The sequence below is a fragment of the Oncorhynchus keta genome, chromosome 34 (genome assembly GCF_023373465.1).
Source record: "Oncorhynchus keta strain PuntledgeMale-10-30-2019 chromosome 34, Oket_V2, whole genome shotgun sequence".
NCBI classification, from domain to species: Eukaryota; Metazoa; Chordata; class Actinopteri; order Salmoniformes; family Salmonidae; genus Oncorhynchus; species Oncorhynchus keta.
In genome coordinates this window covers 80,576,053-80,598,166 of record NC_068454.1, presented here as the reverse complement: position 1 = coordinate 80,598,166, position 22,114 = coordinate 80,576,053, and the positions used below count along the sequence as shown (strand labels likewise).

The window sequence follows — 22,114 nt, the reverse complement described above, 5'->3', positions numbered from 1 at the left end:
ATGGATTAAAATCCTGCAGCGCACACAAGGTCCCCCTGCTCAAGCCAGCGCATGTCCAGGCCTGTCTGAAGTTTGCCAATGACCATCTGGATGATCCAGAGGAGGAATGGGAGAAGGTCATGGGGTCTGATGAGACAAAAATATAGCTTTTTGGTCTAAACTCCACTGGCCGTGTTTGGAGGAAGAAGGATGAGTACAACCCCAAGAACACCATCCCAACCGTGAAGCATGGAGGTGGAAACATCATTATTTGGCGATGCTTTTCTGCAAAGGGGACAGGACGACTGCACAGTATCGCCATCACGGTTGACAACTCCATTGTGTCCTCCTCCCAGAGCGCTAAGAACCTTGGCGTGATCCTGGACAACACCCTGTCGTTCTCAACTAACATCAAGGCGGTGGCCCGTTCCTGTAGGTTCATGCTCTACAACATCCGCAGAGTACGACCCTGCCTCACACAGGAAGCGGCGCAGGTCCTAATCCAGGCACTTGTCATCTCCCGTCTGGATTACTGCAACTCGCTGTTGGCTGGGCTCCCTGCCTGTGCCATTAAACCCCTACAACTCATCCAGAACGCCGCAGCCCGTCTGGTGTTCAACCTTCCCAAGTTCTCTCACGTCACCCCGCTCTCTCCACTGGCTTCCAGTTGAAGCTCGCATCCGCTACAAGACCATGGTGCTTGCCTACGGAGCTGTGAGGGGAACGGCACCTCAGTACCTCCAGGCTCTGATCAGGCCCTACACCCAAACAAGGGCACTGCGTTCATCCACCTCTGGCCTGCTCGCCTCCCTACCACTGAGGAAGTACAGTTCCCGCTCAGCCCAGTCAAAACTGTTCGCTGCTCTGGCCCCCAATGGTGGAACAAACTCCCTCACGACGCCAGGACAGCGGAGTCAATCACCACCTTCCGGAGACACCTGAAACCCCACCTCTTTAAGGAATACCTAGGATAGGATAAAGTAATCCTTCTCACCCCCCCCTTAAAAGATTTAGATGCACTATTGTAAAGTGGCTGTTCCACTGGATGTCATAAGGTGAATGCACCAATTTGTAAGTCGCTCTGGATAAGAGCGTCTGCTAAATGACTTAAATGTAAATGTAAATGGATGGGGCCATGTATCGCAAGATCTTGGCCAACAACCTCCTTCCCTCAGTAAGAGCATTGAAGATGGGTCGTGGCTGGGTCTTCCAGCATGACAACGACCCGAAACACACAGCCAGGTCAACTAAGGAGTGGCTCCGTAAAAAGCATCTCAAGTTCCTGGAGTGGCATAGCCAGTCTCCAGACCTGAACCCAATAGAAAATCTTTGTAGGGAGCTGAAAGTCCGTATTGCCCAACCTGAATGTTCTGGAGAAGGTGTGTATGGAGGAGTGGGCCAAAATCCCTGCTGCAGTGTGTGCAAAGCTGGTCAAGAACTACAGGAAACGTATGATCTCTGTAATTGCAAACAAAGGTTTCTGTACCAAATATTAAGTTCTGCTTTTCTGATGTATCAAATCATTATGTCATGCAATAAAATCCAAATGAAATAATTAAATATCATACAATGTGATTTTCTGGGTTTTTGTTTTAGATTCCGTCTCTCACAGTTGAAGGGTACCTATGATAAAAATGACAGACCTCTACATGCTTTGTAAGTAGGAATACTTGCAAAATCGGCAGTGTTTCAAATACTGCAGTGTTTCAAATACTTGTTCTCTCCACTGTACAGGGATGACTGCTCTGTCTGCTAGATCTGTCTCTGCCTCCCCATTCACAGCTGATCTGCACATACGTACGTGTGTGTGTGTGTGTGTGTGTGTTCCCACAGCACTGTTGAGTGGGGTTTAATGAGACACCTTTACACAGCTGGGTGAGTGTGACTGTTGAAGAAGTGTGTGTGTTTGAATCCGACTGCTTTATTCTGTAATGACGTGTGTCTGATAGCAGCATCTCTGTTGAGGGATCAGAGAGGAGCTCAGTGATCCATAGAATGATACACAACACACACACACACCGCACGCTAGTTTGGCTGTGGGGAGTGAACAGGCTGCCAGTAAATGTCAGCTCACTGAACTCATTACCAATGACAAGAGGAACAGAAAGCGGTCTGGAGGGAGTGGAAGAGAACAGAAAGAGGTCTGGAGGGAGTGGAGGAGAACAGAAAGAGGTCTGGAGGGAGTGGAAGAGAACAGAAAGAGGTCTGGAGGGAGTGGAAGAGAACAGAAAGAGGTCTGGAGGGAGTGGAGGAGAACAGAAAGAGGTCTGGAGGGAGTGGAGGAGAACAGAACGAGGTCTGGAGGGAGTGGAGGAGAACAGAAAGAGGTCTGGAGGGAGTGGAAGAGAACAGAAAGAGGTCTGGAGGGAGTGGAGGAGAACAGAAAGAGGTCTGGAGGGAGTGGAAGAGAACAGAAAGAGGTCTGGAGGGAGTGGAGGAGAACAGAAAGAGGTCTGGAGGGAGTGGAGGAGAACAGAAAGAGGTCTGGAGGGAGTGGAGGAGAACAGAACGAGGAGTGGAGGAGAACAGAAAGAGGTCTGGAGGGAGTGGAGGAGAACAGAAAGAGGTCTGGAGGGAGTGGAGGAGAACAGAAAGAGGTCTGGAGGGAGTGGAAGAGAACAGAAAGAGGTCTGGAGGGAGTGGAAGAGAACAGAAAGAGGTCTGGAGGGAGTGGAGGAGAACAGAAAGAGGTCTGGAGGGAGTGGAGGAGAACAGAAAGAGGTCTGGAGGGAGTGGAGGAGAACAGAAAGAGGTCTGGAGGGAGTGGAAGAGAACAGAACGAGGTCTGGAGGGAGTGGAGGAGAACAGAAAGAGGTCTGGAGGGAGTGGAGGAGAACAGAACGAGGTCTGGAGGGAGTGGAGGAGAACAGAAAGAGGTCTGGAGGGAGTGGAGGAGAACAGAAAGAGGTCTGGAGGGAGTGGAAGAGAACAGAAAGAGGTCTGGAGGGAGTGGAAGAGAACAGAAAGAGGTCTGGAGGGAGTGGAGGAGAACAGAAAGAGGTCTGGAGGGAGTGGAGGAGAACAGAACGAGGAGTGGAGGAGAACAGAACGAGGTCTGGAGGGAGTGGAGGAGAACAGAAAGAGGTCTGGAGGGAGTGGAGGAGAACAGAACGAGGAGTGGAGGAGAACAGAAAGAGGTCTGGAGGGAGTGGAGGAGAACAGAAAGAGGTCTGGAGGGAGTGGAAGAGAACAGAAAGAGGAGTGGAGGAGAACAGGAGAACAGAACGAGGTCTGGAGGGAGTGGAGGAGAACAGAAAGAGTGGAGGAGAACAGAAAGAGGTCTGGAGGGAGTGGAGGAGAACAGAAAGAGGAGTGGAGGAGAACAGAAAGAGGAGTGGAGGAGAACAGAAAGAGGAGTGGAGGAGAACAGAAAGAGGAGTGGAGGAGAACAGAAAGAGGAGTGGAGGAGAACAGAAAGAGGAGTGGAGGAGAACAGAAAGAGGAGTGGAGGAGAACAGAAAGAGGTCTGGAGGGAGTGGAGGAGAACAGAAAGAGGAGTGGAGGAGAACAGAAAGAGGTCTGGAGGGAGTGGAGGAGAACAGAAAGAGGAGTGGAGGAGAACAGAACGAGGTCTGGAGGGAGTGGAGGAGAACAGAACGAGGTCTGGAGGGAGTGGAGGAGAACAGAAAGAGGAGTGGAGGAGAACAGAAAGAGGTCTGGAGGGAGTGGAAGAGAACAGAAAGAGGTCTGGAGGGAGTGGAGGAGAACAGAAAGAGGTCTGGAGGGAGTGGAGGAGAACAGAAAGAGGTCTGGAGGGAGTGGTGGAGAACAGAACGAGGAGTGGAGGAGAACAGAAAGAGGTCTGGAGGGAGTGGAGGAGAACAGAACGAGGAGTGGAGGAGAACAGAACGAGGTCTGGAGGGAGTGGAGGAGAACAGAAAGAGGTCTGGAGGGAGTGGAAGAGAACAGAAAGAGGTCTGGAGGGAGTGGAAGAGAACAGAACGAGGTCTGGAGGGAGTGGAGGAGAACAGAAAGAGGAGTGGAGGAGAACAGAAAGAGGAGTGGAGGAGAACAGGAGAACAGAACGAGGTCTGGAGGGAGTGGAGGAGAACAGAAAGAGGAGTGGAGGAGAACAGAAAGAGGAGGGAGGAGAACAGAAAGAGGAGTGGAGGAGAACAGAAAGAGGAGTGGAGGAGAACAGAAAGAGGAGTGGAGGAGAACAGAAAGAGGAGTGGAGGAGAACAGAAAGAGGAGTGGAGGAGAACAGAAAGAGGAGTGGAGGAGAACAGAAAGAGGAGTGGAGGAGAACAGAAAGAGGAGTGGAGGAGAACAGGAGAACAGAAAGAGGTCTGGAGGGAGTGGAAGAGAACAGAAAGAGGTCTGGAGGGAGTGGAAGAGAACAGAAAGAGGTCTGGAGGGAGTGGAGGAGAACAGAAAGAGGAGTGGAGGAGAACAAAAGAGGAGTGGAGGAGAACAGAAAGAGGAGGGAGGAGAACAGAAAGAGGAGTGGAGGAGAACAGAAAGAGGAGTGGAGGAGAACAGAAAGAGGTCTGGAGGGAGTGGAGGAGAACAGAAAGAGGAGTGGAGGAGAACAGGAGAACAGAACGAGGTCTGGTGGGAGTGGAGGAGAACAGAACGAGGTCTGGAGGGAGTGGAGGAGAACAGAAAGAGGTCTGGAGGAGAACAGGAGAACAGAAAGAGGTCTGGAGGGAGTGGAAGAGAACAGAAAGAGGTCTGGAGGGAGTGGAAGAGAACAGAACGAGGTCTGGAGGGAGTGGAAGAGAACAGAAAGAGGTCTGGAGGGAGTGGAGGAGAACAGAAAGAGGTCTGGAGGGAGTGGAAGAGAACAGAACGAGGTCTGGAGGGAGTGGAGGAGAACAGAAAGAGGTCTGGAGGGAGTGGAAGAGAACAGAACGAGGTCTGGAGGGAGTGGAGGAGAACAGAAAGAGGTCTGGAGGGAGTGGAAGAGAACAGAACGAGGTCTGGAGGGAGTGGAAGAGAACAGAACGAGGTCTGGAGGGAGTGGAGGAGAACAGAACGAGGTCTGGAGGGAGTGGAGGAGAACAGAAAGAGGTCTGGAGGGAGTGGAGGAGAACAGAAAGAGGTCTGGAGGGAGTGGAGGAGAACAGAAAGAGGTCTGGAGGGAGTGGAGGAGAACAGAAAGAGGTCTGGAGGGAGTGGAGGAGAACAGAAAGAGGTCTGGAGGGAGTGGAGGAGAACAGAAAGAGGTCTGGAGGGAGTGGAGGAGAACAGAAAGAGGTCTGGAGGGAGTGGAGGAGAACAGAAAGAGGTCTGGAGGGAGTGGAGGAGAACAGAAAGAGGTCTGGAGGGAGTGGAGGAGAACAGAAAGAGGTCTGGAGGGAGTGGAGGAGAACAGAAAGAGGTCTGGAGGGAGTGGAGGAGAACAGAAAGAGGTCTGGAGGGAGTGGAGGAGAACAGAAAGAGGTCTGGAGGGAGTGGAGGAGAACAGAAAGAGGTCTGGAGGGAGTGGAGGAGAACAGAAAGAGGTCTGGAGGGAGTGGAGGAGAACAGAAAGAGGTCTGGAGGGAGTGGAGGAGAACAGAAAGAGGTCTGGAGGGAGTGGAGGAGAACAGAGAGAGGTCTGGAGGGAGTGGAGGAGAACAGAGAGAATTGGGCTGGTTCAGAAGAAGAGACATCTAGGAGAAAGGAGATACTTAGTAATCTAACATGTGAAACAGGTAGAGGGTCAGACTTGGAAACACAACCCACACAGACTTACTTGAGCTCAGTCTCCAGCGCGGTGACTCTGCCCTGTAAGGCCTCCTTTAGTTCCATCTGTTCCTCCATCTCTCTCTGGGACTTCCTCCTCAATCCCTCCATCCTCTCTACCTCGGTCTCCCCCTCATCCACCTGTCTCTTCAGAGCCTTCACACGCAGAGACAGCTACAACACAGAGGAATCAGTCAGGCTGTGTGTGTGTGTGTGTGTGTGTGTGTGTGTGTGTGTGTACCTGGTCTCTCTGTTCTGTGTGTTGGTGTCTCTCTTCCTCCAGGGTAAAGTTGAGCTCCTTCAGTTTCTTCTCCAGGCGACGCTGAGACGACAACATGGAGTTCTTCTCCCTAAGACACACACACGTTTAGCACAAACATGAACAAGGTGATTCTGGATACAGATGTGTGACCAGTTCATAATATCATAAGCTTTACCTGTCATCAATAATGTGAATGTCAATTTAAGGTACACTTCTCTAACTAACAGTGAACTACCATACCAAACACAAAATCAGCTTTGGTTACAAAATATCATATTCTAGACTATGTGGTACATTGTGGCATCTGTAGTTCCTGGGGTGTGGTGCATTGTGGTGTCTGTAGTTCCTGGGGTGTCTGTAGTTCCTGGGGTGTGGTGCATTGTGGCGTCTGTAGTTCCTGGGGTGTGGTGCATTGTGGGACGTGTAGTGTGCGGTGTACCTATCCTCGCTGTGGAGGCGTTCCTCCAACTCGTGAACTTTACTCTCCAGCTGAGCCACTCCTACAGAGGAGCGAGACTGACCCTCCATATCAGATACTCTGGTCTTCAACTCCTTCAACTGGAGAGAGAGATTTAAGCATAATCAATCATCACTCAGACCTTAAGATCATTTCAGTGGAGACACAGACTTAACGTACATGTCTTTCTAGGGCATTCTTGTCCAGCTCCAGGTCCTGTCTGGAGGATCTCTCCTGCATCAGCTCTGAACGCAGCTGCTCCATCTGCACACAGACAGACAGAGGAGCGCCAGACAGACGAGCGCCAGACAGACGAGCGCCAGACAGAGGAGCGCCAGACAGAGGAGCGCCAGACAGAGGAGCGCCAGACAGAGTGAGGGGAGAAAGAGGGTGAGGAGAGAGATAACAAATACATTATTTTCCTAGCTTGGTCCTGGTTCTTTCAACTGTTAACCAACAGACTGGTGAAAGCTGCTAGACACACATTTATAGTGTGTGTGTGTGTACCTGGTCTCTGGTCCTGGTGACTCTGTCAGTGAGTAGCTCCACAGATCCCTTCTCCTCCTCCAGCTCCAGCTCCAGTCGTTTCATCTTGTCCTCCGTGCTGCGGAGCTCCCTGCTCTTGTCTGTGAGGCTGCTCCTGCTGTTCTCCAGTTCAGCCTCTAGGTGGTGCAGGCGGTTGGTGAGCAGCTCCTTGTCCAGCTGAACATTGTCTCTCTCCTCAACCACAAAGAGCAGATCCTTCTTCTGACGTGACGCCTGGCGCACAACACACACACACACACACACACACACACACACACACACACAACACAAAAGCACCTTCACCCCTCAAACTCATCTCTGGACCTCAAAGCCAGTTCCACTGTGTTTTTTCATTGTTCCCCTCTAATCAGGGACCAATTTAGACCTGGGACACCAGGTGGGTACAATTCATTAGCAGGTAGAAGAAGAAAGCAGCAGGCTCCGGCAGGGTGAGAGTTGACTAGCCCTGACCAATACCATCACCTCCTGAAGACCCTTTCCTCCTCCGTCTCCTCTCGCTTTCCCTCCTCTCTCACCCCGTCCATCCATCTCTCTCTCACCTCCTGAAGACCCTTTCCTCCTCAGTCTCCTCTCGCTTTCCCTCCATCTCTCTCTCACCTCCTGAAGACCCTTTCCTCCTCCGTCTCCTCTCGCTTTCCCTCCTCTCTCACCCAGTCCCTTCCTCTCTCTCACCTCCTGAAGACCCTTTCCTCCTCCTCTCTCACCCCGTCCATCCATCTCTCTCTCACCTCCTGAAGACCCTTTCCTCCTCCGTCTCCTCTCTTTTCCTCCTCCTCTCTCACCCTGTCCCTTCCTCTCTCTCACCTCCTCTTCCAGTCTCTTGAGGGAGGTCTGGCTCCTCTCCAGTTCTACCAGTGTGTCATTGCCCTGCCTCTGGGCCTCCTGTGTCTCACTGCGAGATCTCTCTCTCTGTTCCTCCAGCTGGGCCCTGAGAACACGCACCTCCTCACCAGACGACTGGGACAGAGACTCAAACTACATGGACAGAGAAAGAGGCAGAGTGAGAGTGAGAGTAGGGAGAGAGCGAGGAGTAAGTAGACAGAGAGAGAGAGATTTTTATTTGCACAGTGTACATTTGTAAACACAGCACTTCAATGCAGTACACAGAGCATCAGAAAAACCCATGTAGACACACACACTCCTCACCTCCTTATTGAGTTTGTCCAGGGACCGCTCCTGCTGTCTCCTCTGTTCCTCCAGCTGTGTGTTGGTCTGTGTGAGCTGGTCCCTCTCCTTCTCACTGTCCTCCAGACGCAGACTGAGCTGCCGGTGGTCCTGGCCCAGCCGAGAGGCTCCTCTCCTGGCCTCGTCAAGCTCCTGCCTCAGCTCCCTCAACTCCGCCTGGAGGGACAGCTCTGCCTCCGAACTCTCTGATGCACTGGAAGCCAGCTGAGACTGGGGGGGGACACACAAATACATACTGTGAAACAACACACCCACTAACAAAGAGCTGTGAGAAAAAGGTAGTGTAATGTGTGTGTATGTCTCACCTCCAGGCGTGAGAGTTTCTCTCGGAGGCGTGTGTTAGCTGCCTCCTGCTCCTGCTGTGAGTCTCTGAGAGCGTTTAGTTCTGTCTGGGTTCTGGCCAGCCGCTCTGTGTTTGACTGCAGCTCCTGCTCAGTGCTGGAGAGTTTCTCTCCAAGTCGGTCTCTCTCCCCACGAGCATCAGTCAACTCTGACTGCAGGCCAGACACGACCGACGGGTCAGGGAGCTATGGAGAGAAACAAAAGAGGTGAGTGGTTGAGAGAAGGATGGAGATGATGAATATAAGGGAGGAAAAGTGGCCATCTTTCCCAGTCACATAGCTGGTACTACACAACACACACCTGTTTGGTTCTCTCCTGGGCCTTGGCCAGATCCTCTTTGGCTCGATTTGATTGGCCCCTCAGCCTGTCCATCTCATACTTGAGCTCCGCCTCCTGCTCCTGGTTGGCCTTCTTCAGGGAGATTACCTCCATTACCTTTTTATCGAGCTCCGCCCTTTTCTTCTCTGCCTCTGATTGGGCCTGCTGCAGATCGGCACGCAAACTCTGCAGCTCCTGACATGACAATGGAGAACAGTGTCAGTGTGTACCTTGTTGAGAGTGTGTGTGTCAGAATCAGTGTGTGTGTGTGTGTGTACCTGGTTGAGTGTGTGTGTATGACTGGGGTCTGGTATCTGCTGTTTCATGGTGTTGACCCTCTCCTGTACTTCATTCAGTTCTTCCTCAAGCTCCTCTTTCTCCAGACGAGCCTGCAGCATCCTGCAACACAAACACACACCATTTTAACCAATTAAAGATATCCATTTCAAAATCTAGAACTCAAGTCACAGATGAGCACTGATCAGACATCATTTAGTTTGATCACAGAAGCTACAGTTCAATCTCCAATGCTGATATCAGTCCCTCAAAGTTGATCAAACATTTAGTTGTTAAAATGAGGTCATTCTACAGTATCACACAGTCAGTCAAATAGAGAAACACAGAAGCTGGTTTAACTGGAATGTCAGCTACACGGCCATAAACCCCGGCTATTAACCGCAGCTATTAAAACCCTCTAGAGTCTAAGCCGGGGGATTCTAAAATATGGAATTGTACCACAGCTACTAACATGCATGCAGCCCATGCAAAAAAACATCTGTCTAGCTTAAACAGACATTTTGCAGGGATTTTTTTTCAATATCTTAATTACATTTCCGCGGGGTCGCAGAAATTATAGGCTAAGGGTTAGCACGGCTGGCTACTGGCACGGCTGGCTACTGGCACGGCTGGCTACTGGCACGGCTGGCTACTGGCACGGCTGGCTACTGGCACGGCTGGCTACTGGCACGGCTATAACCTATATACAGCACATATATAGGCTCCCTCAGGGTGGCTCAGGGGTGATGGGCGTGTCTCTAGTCAATAAGACACGAGAGGAGGAGACGGTACAGAATGGGAGAACAGAAATGGGACATGTGGATGGTTACATAGATGTATACATGGATGGTTGAAAAACAGGAAGAGATGTGTAAGTCTGTGTGTGTGTGAAGTGTGAAGTGTGTGTGTGTGTGTACAGTACCAGTCAATTTTTTACTTAAGTAAATTAAATAACTTGTTTTCCTTAAAACTGCATTGTTGGTTAAAAGTAAGCATTTCACAGTAAGGTTGTATTCTCTGTAGGTGCGTGTACTCACTCCTGTTTGGTGGTCCGTAGTTCATCTCTAGTATTGTGGAACTGCGTCATCCAGTGGCCACTCTCGTCCCTGCAGTCTTCCAGCTGCTGCTGTAGAGTACGCACCGACGCATTCACACGCAACCGCTCTGACTCGATACCCGCCTGAGACTGGGGAGAGAGAAGGAGGGGGAGAGAGAAGAGAGGGGGAGAGAGAGGGAGGGTGGATATGAGAGAGTGTAAGGAGAGAGGTAGGGGGGAGAGAAGAGAGGGAGGGTGGATATGAGAGAGTGTAGGGAGAGAGAGGGAGGGTGGATATGAGAGAGTGTAGGGAGAGAGAGGGAGGGTGGATATGAGAGAGTGTAGGGAGAGAGAGGGAGGGTGGGATGAGAGAGTGTAGGGAGAGAGGGAGGGTGGAATGAGAGAGTGTAAGGAGAGAGGTAGGGGGAAGAGAAGAGAGGGAGGGTGGTTATGAGAGAGTGTGGGGAGAGAGGTAGGGGGAGAGAGAGGGAGGGTGGATATGAGAGAGTGTAGGGAGAGAGGTAGGGGGAGAGAAGAGAGGGAGGGTGGATATGAGAGAGTGTAGGGAGAGAGGTAGGGGGAGAGAGAGGGAGGGTGGATATGAGAGAGTGTAGGGAGAGAGAGGGAGGGTGGATATGAGAGAGTGTAGGGAGAGAGAGGGAGGGTGGATATGAGAGAGTGTAGGGAGAGAGGTAGGGGGAGAGAAGAGAGGGAGGGTGGATATGAGAGAGTGTAGGGAGAGAGAGGGAGGGTGGATATGAGAGAGTGTAGGGAGAGAGAGGGAGGGTGGATATGAGAGAGTGTAGGGAGAGAGGTAGGGGGGAGAGAAGAGAGGGAGGGTGGTTATGAGAGAGTGTGGGGAGAGAGAGGGAGGGTGGATATGAGAGAGTGTAGGGAGAGAGAGGGAGGGTGGATATGAGAGAGTGTAGGGAGAGAGAGGGAGGGTGGATATGAGAGAGTGTAGGGAGAGAGGTAGGGGGGAGAGAAGAGAGGGAGGGTGGTTATGAGAGAGTGTGGGGAGAGAGAGGGAGGGTGGATATGAGAGAGTGTAGGGAGAGAGAGGGAGGGTGGATATGAGAGAGTGTAGGGAGAGAGGTAGGGGGAGAGAAGAGAGGGAGGGTGGATATGAGAGAGTGTAGGGAGAGAGAGGGAGGGTGGATATGAGAGAGTGTAGGGAGAGAGGTAGGGGGGAGAGAAGAGAGGGAGGGTGGTTATGAGAGTGTGGGGAGAGAGGGGTAGGGGGAGAGAAGGAGGATGATATGAGAGAGAGAGTGGGGAGAGAGAGGGAGTAAGACGTGTCATTAAGAATGTGAGATCAGCTGATGTACTGCTTGTGGCTTTGTCTGTGCAGTCAAACGTAACGGTGTAATCACTTGTTGTTCCTGCTATAATGTGAAGCAAGTCCAGTGGGTCTCAATCACTTCACGCTCTGCTGCTCCCTCAGTGCACGCGTGTGGGTGGGAAAGAGCTCTCAAGTAAGAATTTGACTACCGTTTTCCACCGGTTGTATCCTGTGGCCATGGTGAATAAACGCTGAAACGTGTGTACCTGTGAGACCTGCTCCACGGTACTCCTCAGTCTCTCCATGTCAGTGCTGTACTGTTCTCGAAGTGTCTCCATGTCTTTGTCGTGCGTGGCCACCTCGTCCTTCAGAGCTCCCTTCAGGGCCGTCAGCTCCCTCTCTCTCTGTCTCAGAGAATCCTCCAGCTTCTGCTTCAACATGGACACCTCCAACAGAGACGCTTGACAAGTCACCAGGTCCTGTAGACACACATAACACATTCTACAGGACAGTTACAAAGAGTGCACAACAAAGATCTTGTGTCTCAAGACCACCCAAATGTTGTGTTACCGTCTTGTTGCCGTTCTCGGTCCTCAGCTCCTCCTGTAGCTCGCCCAGTCGGTCCTCCATCTCTCTGACTCTGGACTCAGCACTCTCTCTCTCCATACGCAACTGACTCAGCCTGACAGAGACCGTGATTTATTCATTTAACCTTTATTTCTACAGGTCATTCTCATTGAGATAAAATCTATTTTACAAGAGAGATCTGATGCTCTTTATCTCAACACTAACAAAGAACCTTTCAATAAGCCATCATTATAACCAGTTCTGATCCAGCAGCCTGGAGTCACTTTCAACCTGCCTGGTTGGTCTCAAGGTTTCCTTCTACCCAGGTCATTTGTCCTGCTCACTGTTACTCACTCAGAGTGTGTCTGGTGTAGTTCAGTCTTCTTCCTGTCCACAGTCTCCTGGAGCTGCATGTTCTCATCCAGACATGAATCCAGCTCTGCCTTTAACACAGGGTCAGAGCTGCCCACAGAGCCCTATGCACACACACAGTCCTGTACTGTAGGCTACATGACCACCACAACATCAGACAACGACAGACAGTGGAGAGGTGACAGAATGGTAGTATTTAATTACACCATTAGAAATATTTTGGAGAACAGGCATGATTCTCTATTTAAACATGCTGTGTGTCTGTGTGTTCTTCAGAATGGTGTCAGACAGGCTTTAATCCTCACTGTGGAATTCACATACATGATTAAGTGATTATAGGGAGTTAGAGTTAAATACCAGCCCAACTCCCTTAAGCCAACACATAATTACTCATTATCAGATATAATAATGTGTGTGTGTCCACCTCTAACCCAACAGGTTTAAACTGGTTTAAAATCATCGGTTTTTAGGGCATTCGGATTAGACTGCCACTAAAAACATCAGCTCCTCTCAGAAAACGCACACACTGGTGTGTGTACTGTTGAAACAGCTCACCGTGAGAGCCTCCTATGTGCCAAACAAACACCATCGCTCCACTCTTTCCATCACATCCCAAATGATCACTCCTTCCTATTTTTCTCCTACTCTCCTCCACTCACCCTCCTCTCCTCCTGTAGAGAGGTCTGTAGCTCCATCATCTTCCTCTCCAGATCCCTCTTTTCTCTCCTCCACTCCTCTCCAGAACTCTCACTGGGCTGAGAGGGGGAGAGTGACTTTAGTGGATACCCCATAGAATGACAGCTAGCACCACCAATGACAAACTGAAATAAGAGGATGAGCAGTCCTACGGAGGTGTATAGAGATGTATATTAGAGTACTACAGAGATGTATATTAGAGTACTACAGAAGTGTCTAATAGAGTACTACAGAAGTGTCTATTAGAGTACTACAGAAGTGTCTAATAGAGTACTACAGAAGTGTCTAATAGAGTACTACAGAAGTGTCTATTAGAGTACTACAGAGATGTATAGAGATGTACAGTGGGGAGAACAAGTATTTGACACACTGCCAATTTTGCAGGTTTTCCTACTTACAAAGCATGTAGAAGTCTGTAATTTTTATCATAGGTACATTTCAACTGTGAGAGACGGAATCTAAAACAAAAATCCAGAAAAATCACATTATGATTTTTAAGTAATTAATTTGCATTTTATTGCATTACATAAGTATTTGATCACCTACCAACCAGTAAGAATTCCATCTCTCACAGACCTGTTAGTTTTTCTTTAAGAATCCCTCCTGTTCTCCACTCATTACCTACATTAACTGCACCTGTTTGAACTCGTTACCTGTATAAAAGACACCGGTCCACACACTCAAACAGACTACAACCTCTCCACAATGGCGAAGACCAGAGAGTTGTGTAAGGACATCAGGGATAAAATTGTAGACCTGCACAAGGCTGGCATGGGCTACAGGACAATAGGCAAGCAGCTTGGTGAGAAGGCAACAACTGTTGGCGCAATTATTCGAAAATGGAAGAAGTTCATGATGACGGTCAATCACCCTCGGTCTGGGGCTCCATGCAAGATCTCACCTCGTGGGGCATCAATGATCATGAGGAAGGTGAGGGATCAGCCCAGAACTACACGGCAGGATCTGGTCATTGACCTGAAGAGAGCTGGGACCACAGTCTCAAAGAAAACCATTAGTAACACACTACGCCGTCATGGATTAAAATCCTGCAGCGCACGCAAGGTCCACCTGCTCAAGCCAGCACATGTCCAGGCCTGTCTGAAGTTTGCCAATGACCATCTGGATGATCCAGAGGAGGAATGGGAGAAGGTCATGTGGTCTGATGAGACAAAAATATAGCTTTTTGGTCTAAACTCCACTGGCCGTGTTTGGAAGAAGAAGAAGGATGAGTCCAAGAATGAGCCCAAGAACAACATCCCAACCGTGAAGCAAGGAGATGGAAACATCATTCTTTGGCAATGCTTTTCTGCAAAGGGGACAGGACGACTGCACCGTAGTGATGGGAGGATGGATGGGGCCATGTATCGCGAGATCTTGGCCAACAACCTCCTTCCCTCAGTAAGAGCATTGAAGATGGGTCGTGGCTGGGTCTTCCAGCATGACAACGACCCGAAACACACAGCCAGGGCAACTAAGGAGTGGCTCCGTAAGAAGCAAGGTCCATCTTTGGAGGGAGCTGAAAGTCCGTATTGCCCAGCGACAGCCCCAAAACCTGAATGATCTGGAGACGGTCTGTATGGAGGAGTGGGCCAAAATCCCTGCTGCAGTGTGTGCAAACCTGGTCAAGAACTACAGGAAACGTATGATCTCTGTAATTGCAAACAAAGGTTTCTGTACCAAATATTAAGTTCTGCTTTTCTGATGTATCAAATCATTATGTCATGCAATAAAATGCAAATTAAATACTTAAATATCATACAATGTGATTTTCTGGATTTTTGTTTTAGATTCCATCTCTCACAGTTGAAGTGTACCTATGATAAAAATTGCAGACCTCTACATGCTTTGTAAGCAGGAAAACCTGCAAAATCGGCAGTGTATCAAATACTTGTTCTCCCCACTGTATATTAGAGTACCGCGGAGGTGTATAGCGATGTATATTAGAGTACCGTGGAGGTGTATAGCGATGTATATTAGAGTACCGCGGAGGTGTATAGCGATGTATATTAGAGTACCGTGGAGGTGTATAGCGATGTATATTAGAGTACCGTGGAGGTGTATAGCGATGTATATTAGAGTACCGTGGAGATGTATAGCCATGTATATTAGAGTACCGTGGAGATGTATAGCGATGTATATTAGAGTACCGTGGAGATGTATAGCGATGTATATTAGAGTACCGTGGAGGTGTATAGCGATGTATATTAGAGTACCGCGGAGGTGTATAGCGATGTATATTAGAGTACCGCGGAGGTGTATAGCGATGTATATTAGAGTACCGCGGAGATGTATAGCGATGTATATTAGAGTACCGTGGAGATGTATAGAGATGTATATTAGAGTACTACGTAGGTGTATAGAGATGTATATTAGAGTACTACGTAGGTGTATTGAGATGTATATTAGAGTACTGCAGAGATGTATAGAGATGTGTATTAGAATACTACCAAGGTGTATAGAGATGTACAGAGAGCTCCAAAAGTATTGGGACAGTAACATTGTTTTATTTTTTGCTCTGTACTTTGGATTTGAAATGATACAATGACTCCGAGGTTAAAGTGCAGACTGTCAGCTATGATTGGAGGGTATATTCATCCATATCAGGTGAACCGTTTCGAAATTACAGCACTTTTTGTAGATAGCCCATTTTAGAGGACCAGAAGTAATTGGGACAAATTCACTTATTAAAAATATATTAAAAAGTAGTAAAACGTTTAGTATTTGGTCCCATATTCCTAGAAAACAATGATTACATCAAGCTTGGGACCTCAAACTTGTTGGATGCATTTGCTGTTTGTTTTGGTAGCGTTTTATAATTTTTTGCCAAATAGAAATGAATGGTAAATAATGTATTGTGTCATTTTGGAGTTACTTTTATTGTAAATAAGAATATAATGTTTCTAAACACTTCTACATTAATAATGTCTATACTACCATGATTATGGATAATCCTGAATGAATCGTGAATAATGATGAGTGAGAAAGTTGAGGCATAAATATCTTAGCCCGCAAAAAATTCTAACCTCCCATGTTATTGTAATGGTAAGAGGTTAGCAGGGGGGTATGATATGTGCTTCTAACTTTCTCACTCATCATTATGGGGCGGCAGGTAGCCTAGTGGTTAGAGTGTTGGACCTGTAACTGAAAGGTTGCAAGATCGAATCCCCGAGCTGACAAGGTAAACATCTGTCGTTCTTTTCCATCAATCTACACACAATACCAAAGCAAAAACCGGTTTCGACATTTTTGCAAATGTATTAAAAATAAACTGAAATATCACATTGTCATAAGTATTCAGACCCTTTCTTTACACAGTACTTTGTTGAAGCACCTTTGGCAGCGATTACAGCCTCTTCTTCTTGGGTATGTCCCCGAAGGAGGCTTTTTGCCTTTTGGTTGGCTGTCATGGTAATCTGTTCTTAACTGACTTGCCTAGTTAAATAAATGGTTAAATAAATAATAAAATAAAATCTAAAAGCTAGGTACACCTGTATTTGGGGAGTTTCTCCCATTGTTCTCTGCAGATCCTCTCAAGCTGTCAGGTTGGATGTGGAGTGTCACTGCACAACTATTTTCAGGTCTCTCCAGAGATGTTCCCTGACCAAGGCCCTTCTCCCCCCGATTGCTTAGGTTGGCTGGGCGGCCAGCTCTAGGAAGAGTCTTGGTGGTTCCAAACTTCTTCCATTTAAGAATGATGGAGGCCACTGTGCTCTTGGGGACCTTCAATGCTGCAGACATTTTTTTTGTACCCTTCCCCAGATCTGTGTCTATCACAATCCTATCTTGGAGCTCTACGAACAATTCCTTTGACGTCATGGCTTGGTTTTTGCTCTGACATGCACCGTCAACTGTGGGACCTTAAATAGACAGGTGTGTGTCTTTCCAAATCATATCCAATCAATTGAATTTACCACAGGTGGACTCCAATCAAAGGGAAAGTGTCTGTATACTTATGTAAAAACAAATTCTAACAACCTGTTTTTCTTTGTCATTATGGGGTATTGTGTGTAGATTGCTGAGGAAAATGTTTTATTTAATCCATTTTAGAATTAGGCTGTAACATAACAAAAACGTGGAAAAAGTCAAGGGGTCTGAATACTCCAAATGCACTGTATATTAAAGTACCTTGAGTCCCTGGATCTTCTGGAAGATCACCCTGACTTTGTGTCTGATGACTGAGTCCCTCTCACTAGTCCTGTGGGGTGAACAACAGGTCAAACACACATGGTCAGAAGGATGTTGATAACTGGCCTAAATTAATGTTGAATGACACCGTAAGATAAATGCTCTACCCTTCTCTGAGGACACTGTAGATGGTCTGCATGACCTGCTCCTCCTCACTGGTGACCTCTGAACTCTGAAGCAGATCAGGGGTCACCTTTAGACAGAGCTCAGTGTTAGTATGTTTTTAAACTTTACTGGAGGTATTGATAATGTATACCGCTCTCCCCTCCCGTCCAGCCTCTTACCAGCGGGTCTGTTTGATTGGCTGACGGCGTCTCCACAGCGACAAACCTCCCCGGCGGAGCCCACTGACTGGCTGGGTGGGGTGTTGCCTTACTGACGGAGCCTTGGCCCTGCCCCAGGCTGCTGTGAGTGGAGGAGGGAGGGGAGGAGTAGGGGTTGGGGGTGAGAGAGGGTGAAGGGGAGGAGTAGGGGTTGGGGGCGAGGGAAGAGGAGATGGTGTTTCTAGGGTCCTCTGCTACAGGAGAGCGCCCCCTCTGTTGTTCTCTGGTACTGCTGCTGCCGTCAAACCTGCTGATCAGTCTGTTGACGGGGGTCTGGGGGTGGGGCTGTGCTGGGTAAGGAAGGCTCTGAGGGTGGGGGTGTGTTGGGTAAGGAAGGCTCTGGGGGTAGGGGTGTGCCATGGTCAGCTGCTCTGTTTGGGAAGGATGGAGGTCAGGGGCATACTGACTCCCCCCTCCCCTCCCCAGTGACCCATTGAGCCCAGACTGATATGACCCACACATTATATTCCTCCCCTTACCCCCCTCCCTCACCACTATTTCCATTCTCTCTTCCGCGACCCCAATCCCTCCATCCAGGTTCCCATAGCTACCAGACCTCCCATCCCCTGGTGGTCTCCCAAATCCTCCTACCCCCTCACTCTCCAGTAATGAACCATGGGACTGTGCCCTGCGTAACGCCCCACCTGGCCCTCCTCCCCCCTCGCCATCTCCCCCTCCCTCCTCTCGGTCTCTCCTGCGGGGCAGACTGCCGTAACCCGGGGGGTAGTGGGTACGGAGCTGCACCCCATACGAATCTCCCTTTGGGCCCCGGTCCTTCATAACCACATAGGGTTGTCCAGCGATGCCCTGGACCCTGACAGCCACCCCGTACTTAGAGTTGGAGGGGGGCTTGGATCTCAGCTGGGTCGAGGGGAGCCCCCCTGCTGAGTCGTTGATGAAGCGGATCTGAACCCCGTAGTCCACGGGGCTCTTCCGACCTGACGGAGTACTCATACTGGGGAGGGAGAAAGCGAGAGGGGACGGGACGGAGGAGGAGAGACAGTGAAAGGAGAGAGCAAGTGGAGAGGGGGAAAGAGAATATGAATACAGCTATTCCAAGTGTTATACTTTAAAGAAGTGAATGTGACAGCAGTAATATATTATTTTCTTTCCCAGGAAAGGTCGTCAGCTGAATATCTGACTGGTATGAATGTCATGCAGACACACAGAAAGAGGGTGGACTGTGTGTTTCTATTGGGTTTGCAAGTTACAAAGGTGTGTGAGAGAATGAGTCTCAGTGGAGATGCTTTAGAATGGACTTTGTTCATAGTGACCTTCATTATTCATTAACCTGGAAACACACACCCCCTACCTCTCTGGCTCCCCTTACGTGTACTCTCTTGCTCTCTCTCTTGACTTCCACTTGGTTTAGTTTATCATCTTCCCTGCCGAGGCCAGGCCAGCCCTGCCCAACCAGCACAGCAAAGGTGAGACTCCTTCCTCAATCTTGGATCTTTATGTGTAATCACACATGATCCATAGCCAGTCCTTGTGAAGGATCCTCCCTCTGGTTCCCTCAGTAAGTCTCATTAACATGGTCAGCTGTCATGACTAGGTCATTACACCGCATGCCTCATTAACATGGTCAGCTGTCATGACTAGGTCATTACACCGCATGCCTCATTAACATGGTCAGCTGTCATGACTAGGTCATTACACCGCATGCCTCATTAACATGGTCAGCTGTCATGACTAGGTCATTACACCGCATGCCTCATTAACATGGTCAGCTGTCATGACTAGGTCATTACACCGCATGCCTCATTAACATGGTCAGCTGTCATGACTAGGTCATTACACCGCATGCCTCATTAACATGGTCAGCTGTCATGACTAGGTCATTACACCGCATGCCTCATTAACATGGTCAGCTGTCATGACTAGGTCATTACACCGCATGCCTCATTAACATGGTCAGCTGTCATGACTAGGTCATTACACCGCATGCCTCATTAACATGGTCAGCTGTCATGACTAGGTCATTACACCGCATGCCTCATTAACATGGTCAGCTGTCATGACTAGGTCATTACACCGCATGCCTCATTAACATGGTCAGCTGTCATGACTAGGTCATTACACCGCATGCCTCATTAACATGGTCAGCTGTCATGACTAGGTCATTACACCGCATGCCTCATTAACATGGTCAGCTGTCATGACTAGGTCATTACACCGCATGCCTCATTAACATGGTCAGCTGTCATGACTAGGTCATTACACCGCATGCCTCATTAACATGGTCAGCTGTCATGACTAGGTCATTACACCGCATGCCTCATTAACATGGTCAGCTGTCATGACTAGGTCATTACACCGCATGCCTCATTAACATGGTCAGCTGTCATGACTAGGTCATTACACCGCATGCCTCCTTTAACATGGTCAGCTGTCATGACTAGGTCATTACACCGCATGCCTCATTAACATGGTCAGCTGTCATGACTAGGTCATTACACCGCATGCCTCATTAACATGGTCAGCTGTCATGACTAGGTCATTACACCGCATGCCTCATTAACATGGTCAGCTGTCATGACTAGGTCATTACACCGCATGCCTCATTAACATGGTCAGCTGTCATGACTAGGTCATTACACCGCATGCCTCATTAACATGGTCAGCTGTCATGACTAGGTCATTACACCGCATGCCTCATTAACATGGTCAGCTGTCATGACTAGGTCATTACACCGCATGCCTCATTAACATGGTCAGCTGTCATGACTAGGTCATTACACCGCATGCCTCATTAACATGGTCAGCTGTCATGACTAGGTCATTACACCGCATGCCTCATTAACATGGTCAGCTGTCATGACTAGGTCATTACACCGCATGCCTCATTAACATGGTCAGCTGTCATGACTAGGTCATTACACCGCATGCCTCATTAACATGGTCAGCTGTCATGACTAGGTCATTACACCGCATGCCTCATTAACATGGTCAGCTGTCATGACTAGGTCATTACACCGCATGCCTCATTAACATGGTCAGCTGTCATGACTAGGTCATTACACCGCATGCCTCATTAACATGGTCAGCTGTCATGACTAGGTCATTACACCGCATGCCTCATTAACATGGTCAGCTGTCATGACTAGGTCATTACACCGCATGCCTCATTAACATGGTCAGCTGTCATGACTAGGTCATTACACCGCATGCCTCATTAACATGGTCAGCTGTCATGACTAGGTCATTACACCGCATGCCTCATTAACATGGTCAGCTGTCATGACTAGGTCATTACACCGCATGCCTCATTAACATGGTCAGCTGTCATGACTAGGTCATTACACCGCATGCCTCATTAACATGGTCAGCTGTCATGACTAGGTCATTACACCGCATGCCTCCTTAACATGGTCAGCTGTCATGACTAGGTCATTACACCGCATGCCTCATTAACATGGTCAGCTGTCATGACTAGGTCATTACACCGCATGCCTCATTAACATGGTCAGCTGTCATGACTAGGTCATTACACCGCATGCCTCATTAACATGGTCAGCTGTCATGACTAGGTCATTACACCGCATGCCTCATTAACATGGTCAGCTGTCATGACTAGGTCATTACACCGCATGCCTCATTAACATGGTCAGCTGTCATGACTAGGTCATTACACCGCATGCCTCATTAACATGGTCAGCTGTCATGACTAGGTCATTACACCGCATGCCTCATTAACATGGTCAGCTGTCATGACTAGGTCATTACACCGCATGCCTCATTAACATGGTCAGCTGTCATGACTAGGTCATTACACCGCATGCCTCATTAACATGGTCAGCTGTCATGACTAGGTCATTACACCGCATGCCTCATTAACATGGTCAGCTGTCATGACTAGGTCATTACACCGCATGCCTCATTAACATGGTCAGCTGTCATGACTAGGTCATTACACCGCATGCCTCATTAACATGGTCAGCTGTCATGACTAGGTCATTACACCGCATGCCTCATTAACATGGTCAGCTGTCATGACTAGGTCATTACACTGCATGCCTCATTAGCATGTCTCCTTTGCACTTATAACCAACCAACTACAACACCAGGCACTAACCCAGTTACCACCATTCTCCACCTTCTCTCATTCGCTCCCTATTTCACATACAGACAAACTTTCATTCTCCAGCTGCCTCCCTCACTGACACACAAAAACAGAGTACAGAGTTTTTCCTCTCTTATCAGTGTGTGTCATGGTGGTGATAACACCAATGTCAAGCTCTTGTTCCTGTAAATAGGAAGCCCTGCCCCCACACATGCCTGCACTCTCATACACACTCTGGAATTAACTGTGTACAAGCAGGCCCACACACTCACAGGTGATCAGTGGTGTTGTAAAGAGCGTCAGTGAAGACCTTGGTGCAGTTTATACATGGTGTCCAGTATAAATCAAAGCCCTCGCCATCAGGACAAGAGAGGAGACACACACACCCATCCCCTAGTCAGATTGGCAGATTAACCTCAACCTCAGTCATTTTGTCATACTCATATCATGTCTGTAATGATATGAGCATAGCCATAGGAAGTAGTTTGGGGGTGGGGATGCTCATATCATTACAGTACAGACATGATATGACAAAATGACTAGCCAGTCCTCAGA

At 48.8% G+C, this 22,114-nt stretch overlaps 1 protein-coding gene and 1 long non-coding RNA gene across 3 annotated transcripts in view; one reads left to right on the top strand and one right to left on the bottom strand.

Moving 5' to 3' along the window:
* Positions 1-22,114, bottom strand: part of LOC118378474 (cingulin-like) — a 28,596-nt gene that overhangs the window by 1,128 nt on the left and 5,354 nt on the right. For both annotated transcript variants that reach the window (XM_052495416.1, XM_052495415.1), the window contains exons 2-19: positions 17,458-18,451; positions 17,281-17,366; positions 17,114-17,183; positions 12,952-13,047; positions 12,275-12,396; positions 11,924-12,035; positions 11,620-11,832; positions 10,073-10,221; positions 9,038-9,158; positions 8,742-8,954; positions 8,405-8,626; positions 8,061-8,309; positions 7,719-7,889; positions 6,876-7,127; positions 6,549-6,632; positions 6,351-6,469; positions 5,891-5,999; positions 5,660-5,823 (exon numbers count right to left, since the gene is read on the bottom strand). In XM_052495416.1, coding sequence (XP_052351376.1) covers positions 5,660-5,823; positions 5,891-5,999; positions 6,351-6,469; positions 6,549-6,632; positions 6,876-7,127; positions 7,719-7,889; positions 8,061-8,309; positions 8,405-8,626; positions 8,742-8,954; positions 9,038-9,158; positions 10,073-10,221; positions 11,620-11,832; positions 11,924-12,035; positions 12,275-12,396; positions 12,952-13,047; positions 17,114-17,183; positions 17,281-17,366; positions 17,458-18,450 — 3,545 coding nt within the window. In that variant the 5' untranslated portion in view covers position 18,451. The remainder of the gene's footprint in view (positions 1-5,659; positions 5,824-5,890; positions 6,000-6,350; positions 6,470-6,548; positions 6,633-6,875; positions 7,128-7,718; positions 7,890-8,060; positions 8,310-8,404; positions 8,627-8,741; positions 8,955-9,037; positions 9,159-10,072; positions 10,222-11,619; positions 11,833-11,923; positions 12,036-12,274; positions 12,397-12,951; positions 13,048-17,113; positions 17,184-17,280; positions 17,367-17,457; positions 18,452-22,114) is intronic.
* On the top strand, positions 1,859-3,895 carry LOC127915345 (uncharacterized). The gene is made up of 3 exons (XR_008091059.1): positions 1,859-2,669; positions 2,794-2,855; positions 3,864-3,895. It is a non-coding gene; the product is annotated as an uncharacterized LOC127915345 (long non-coding RNA).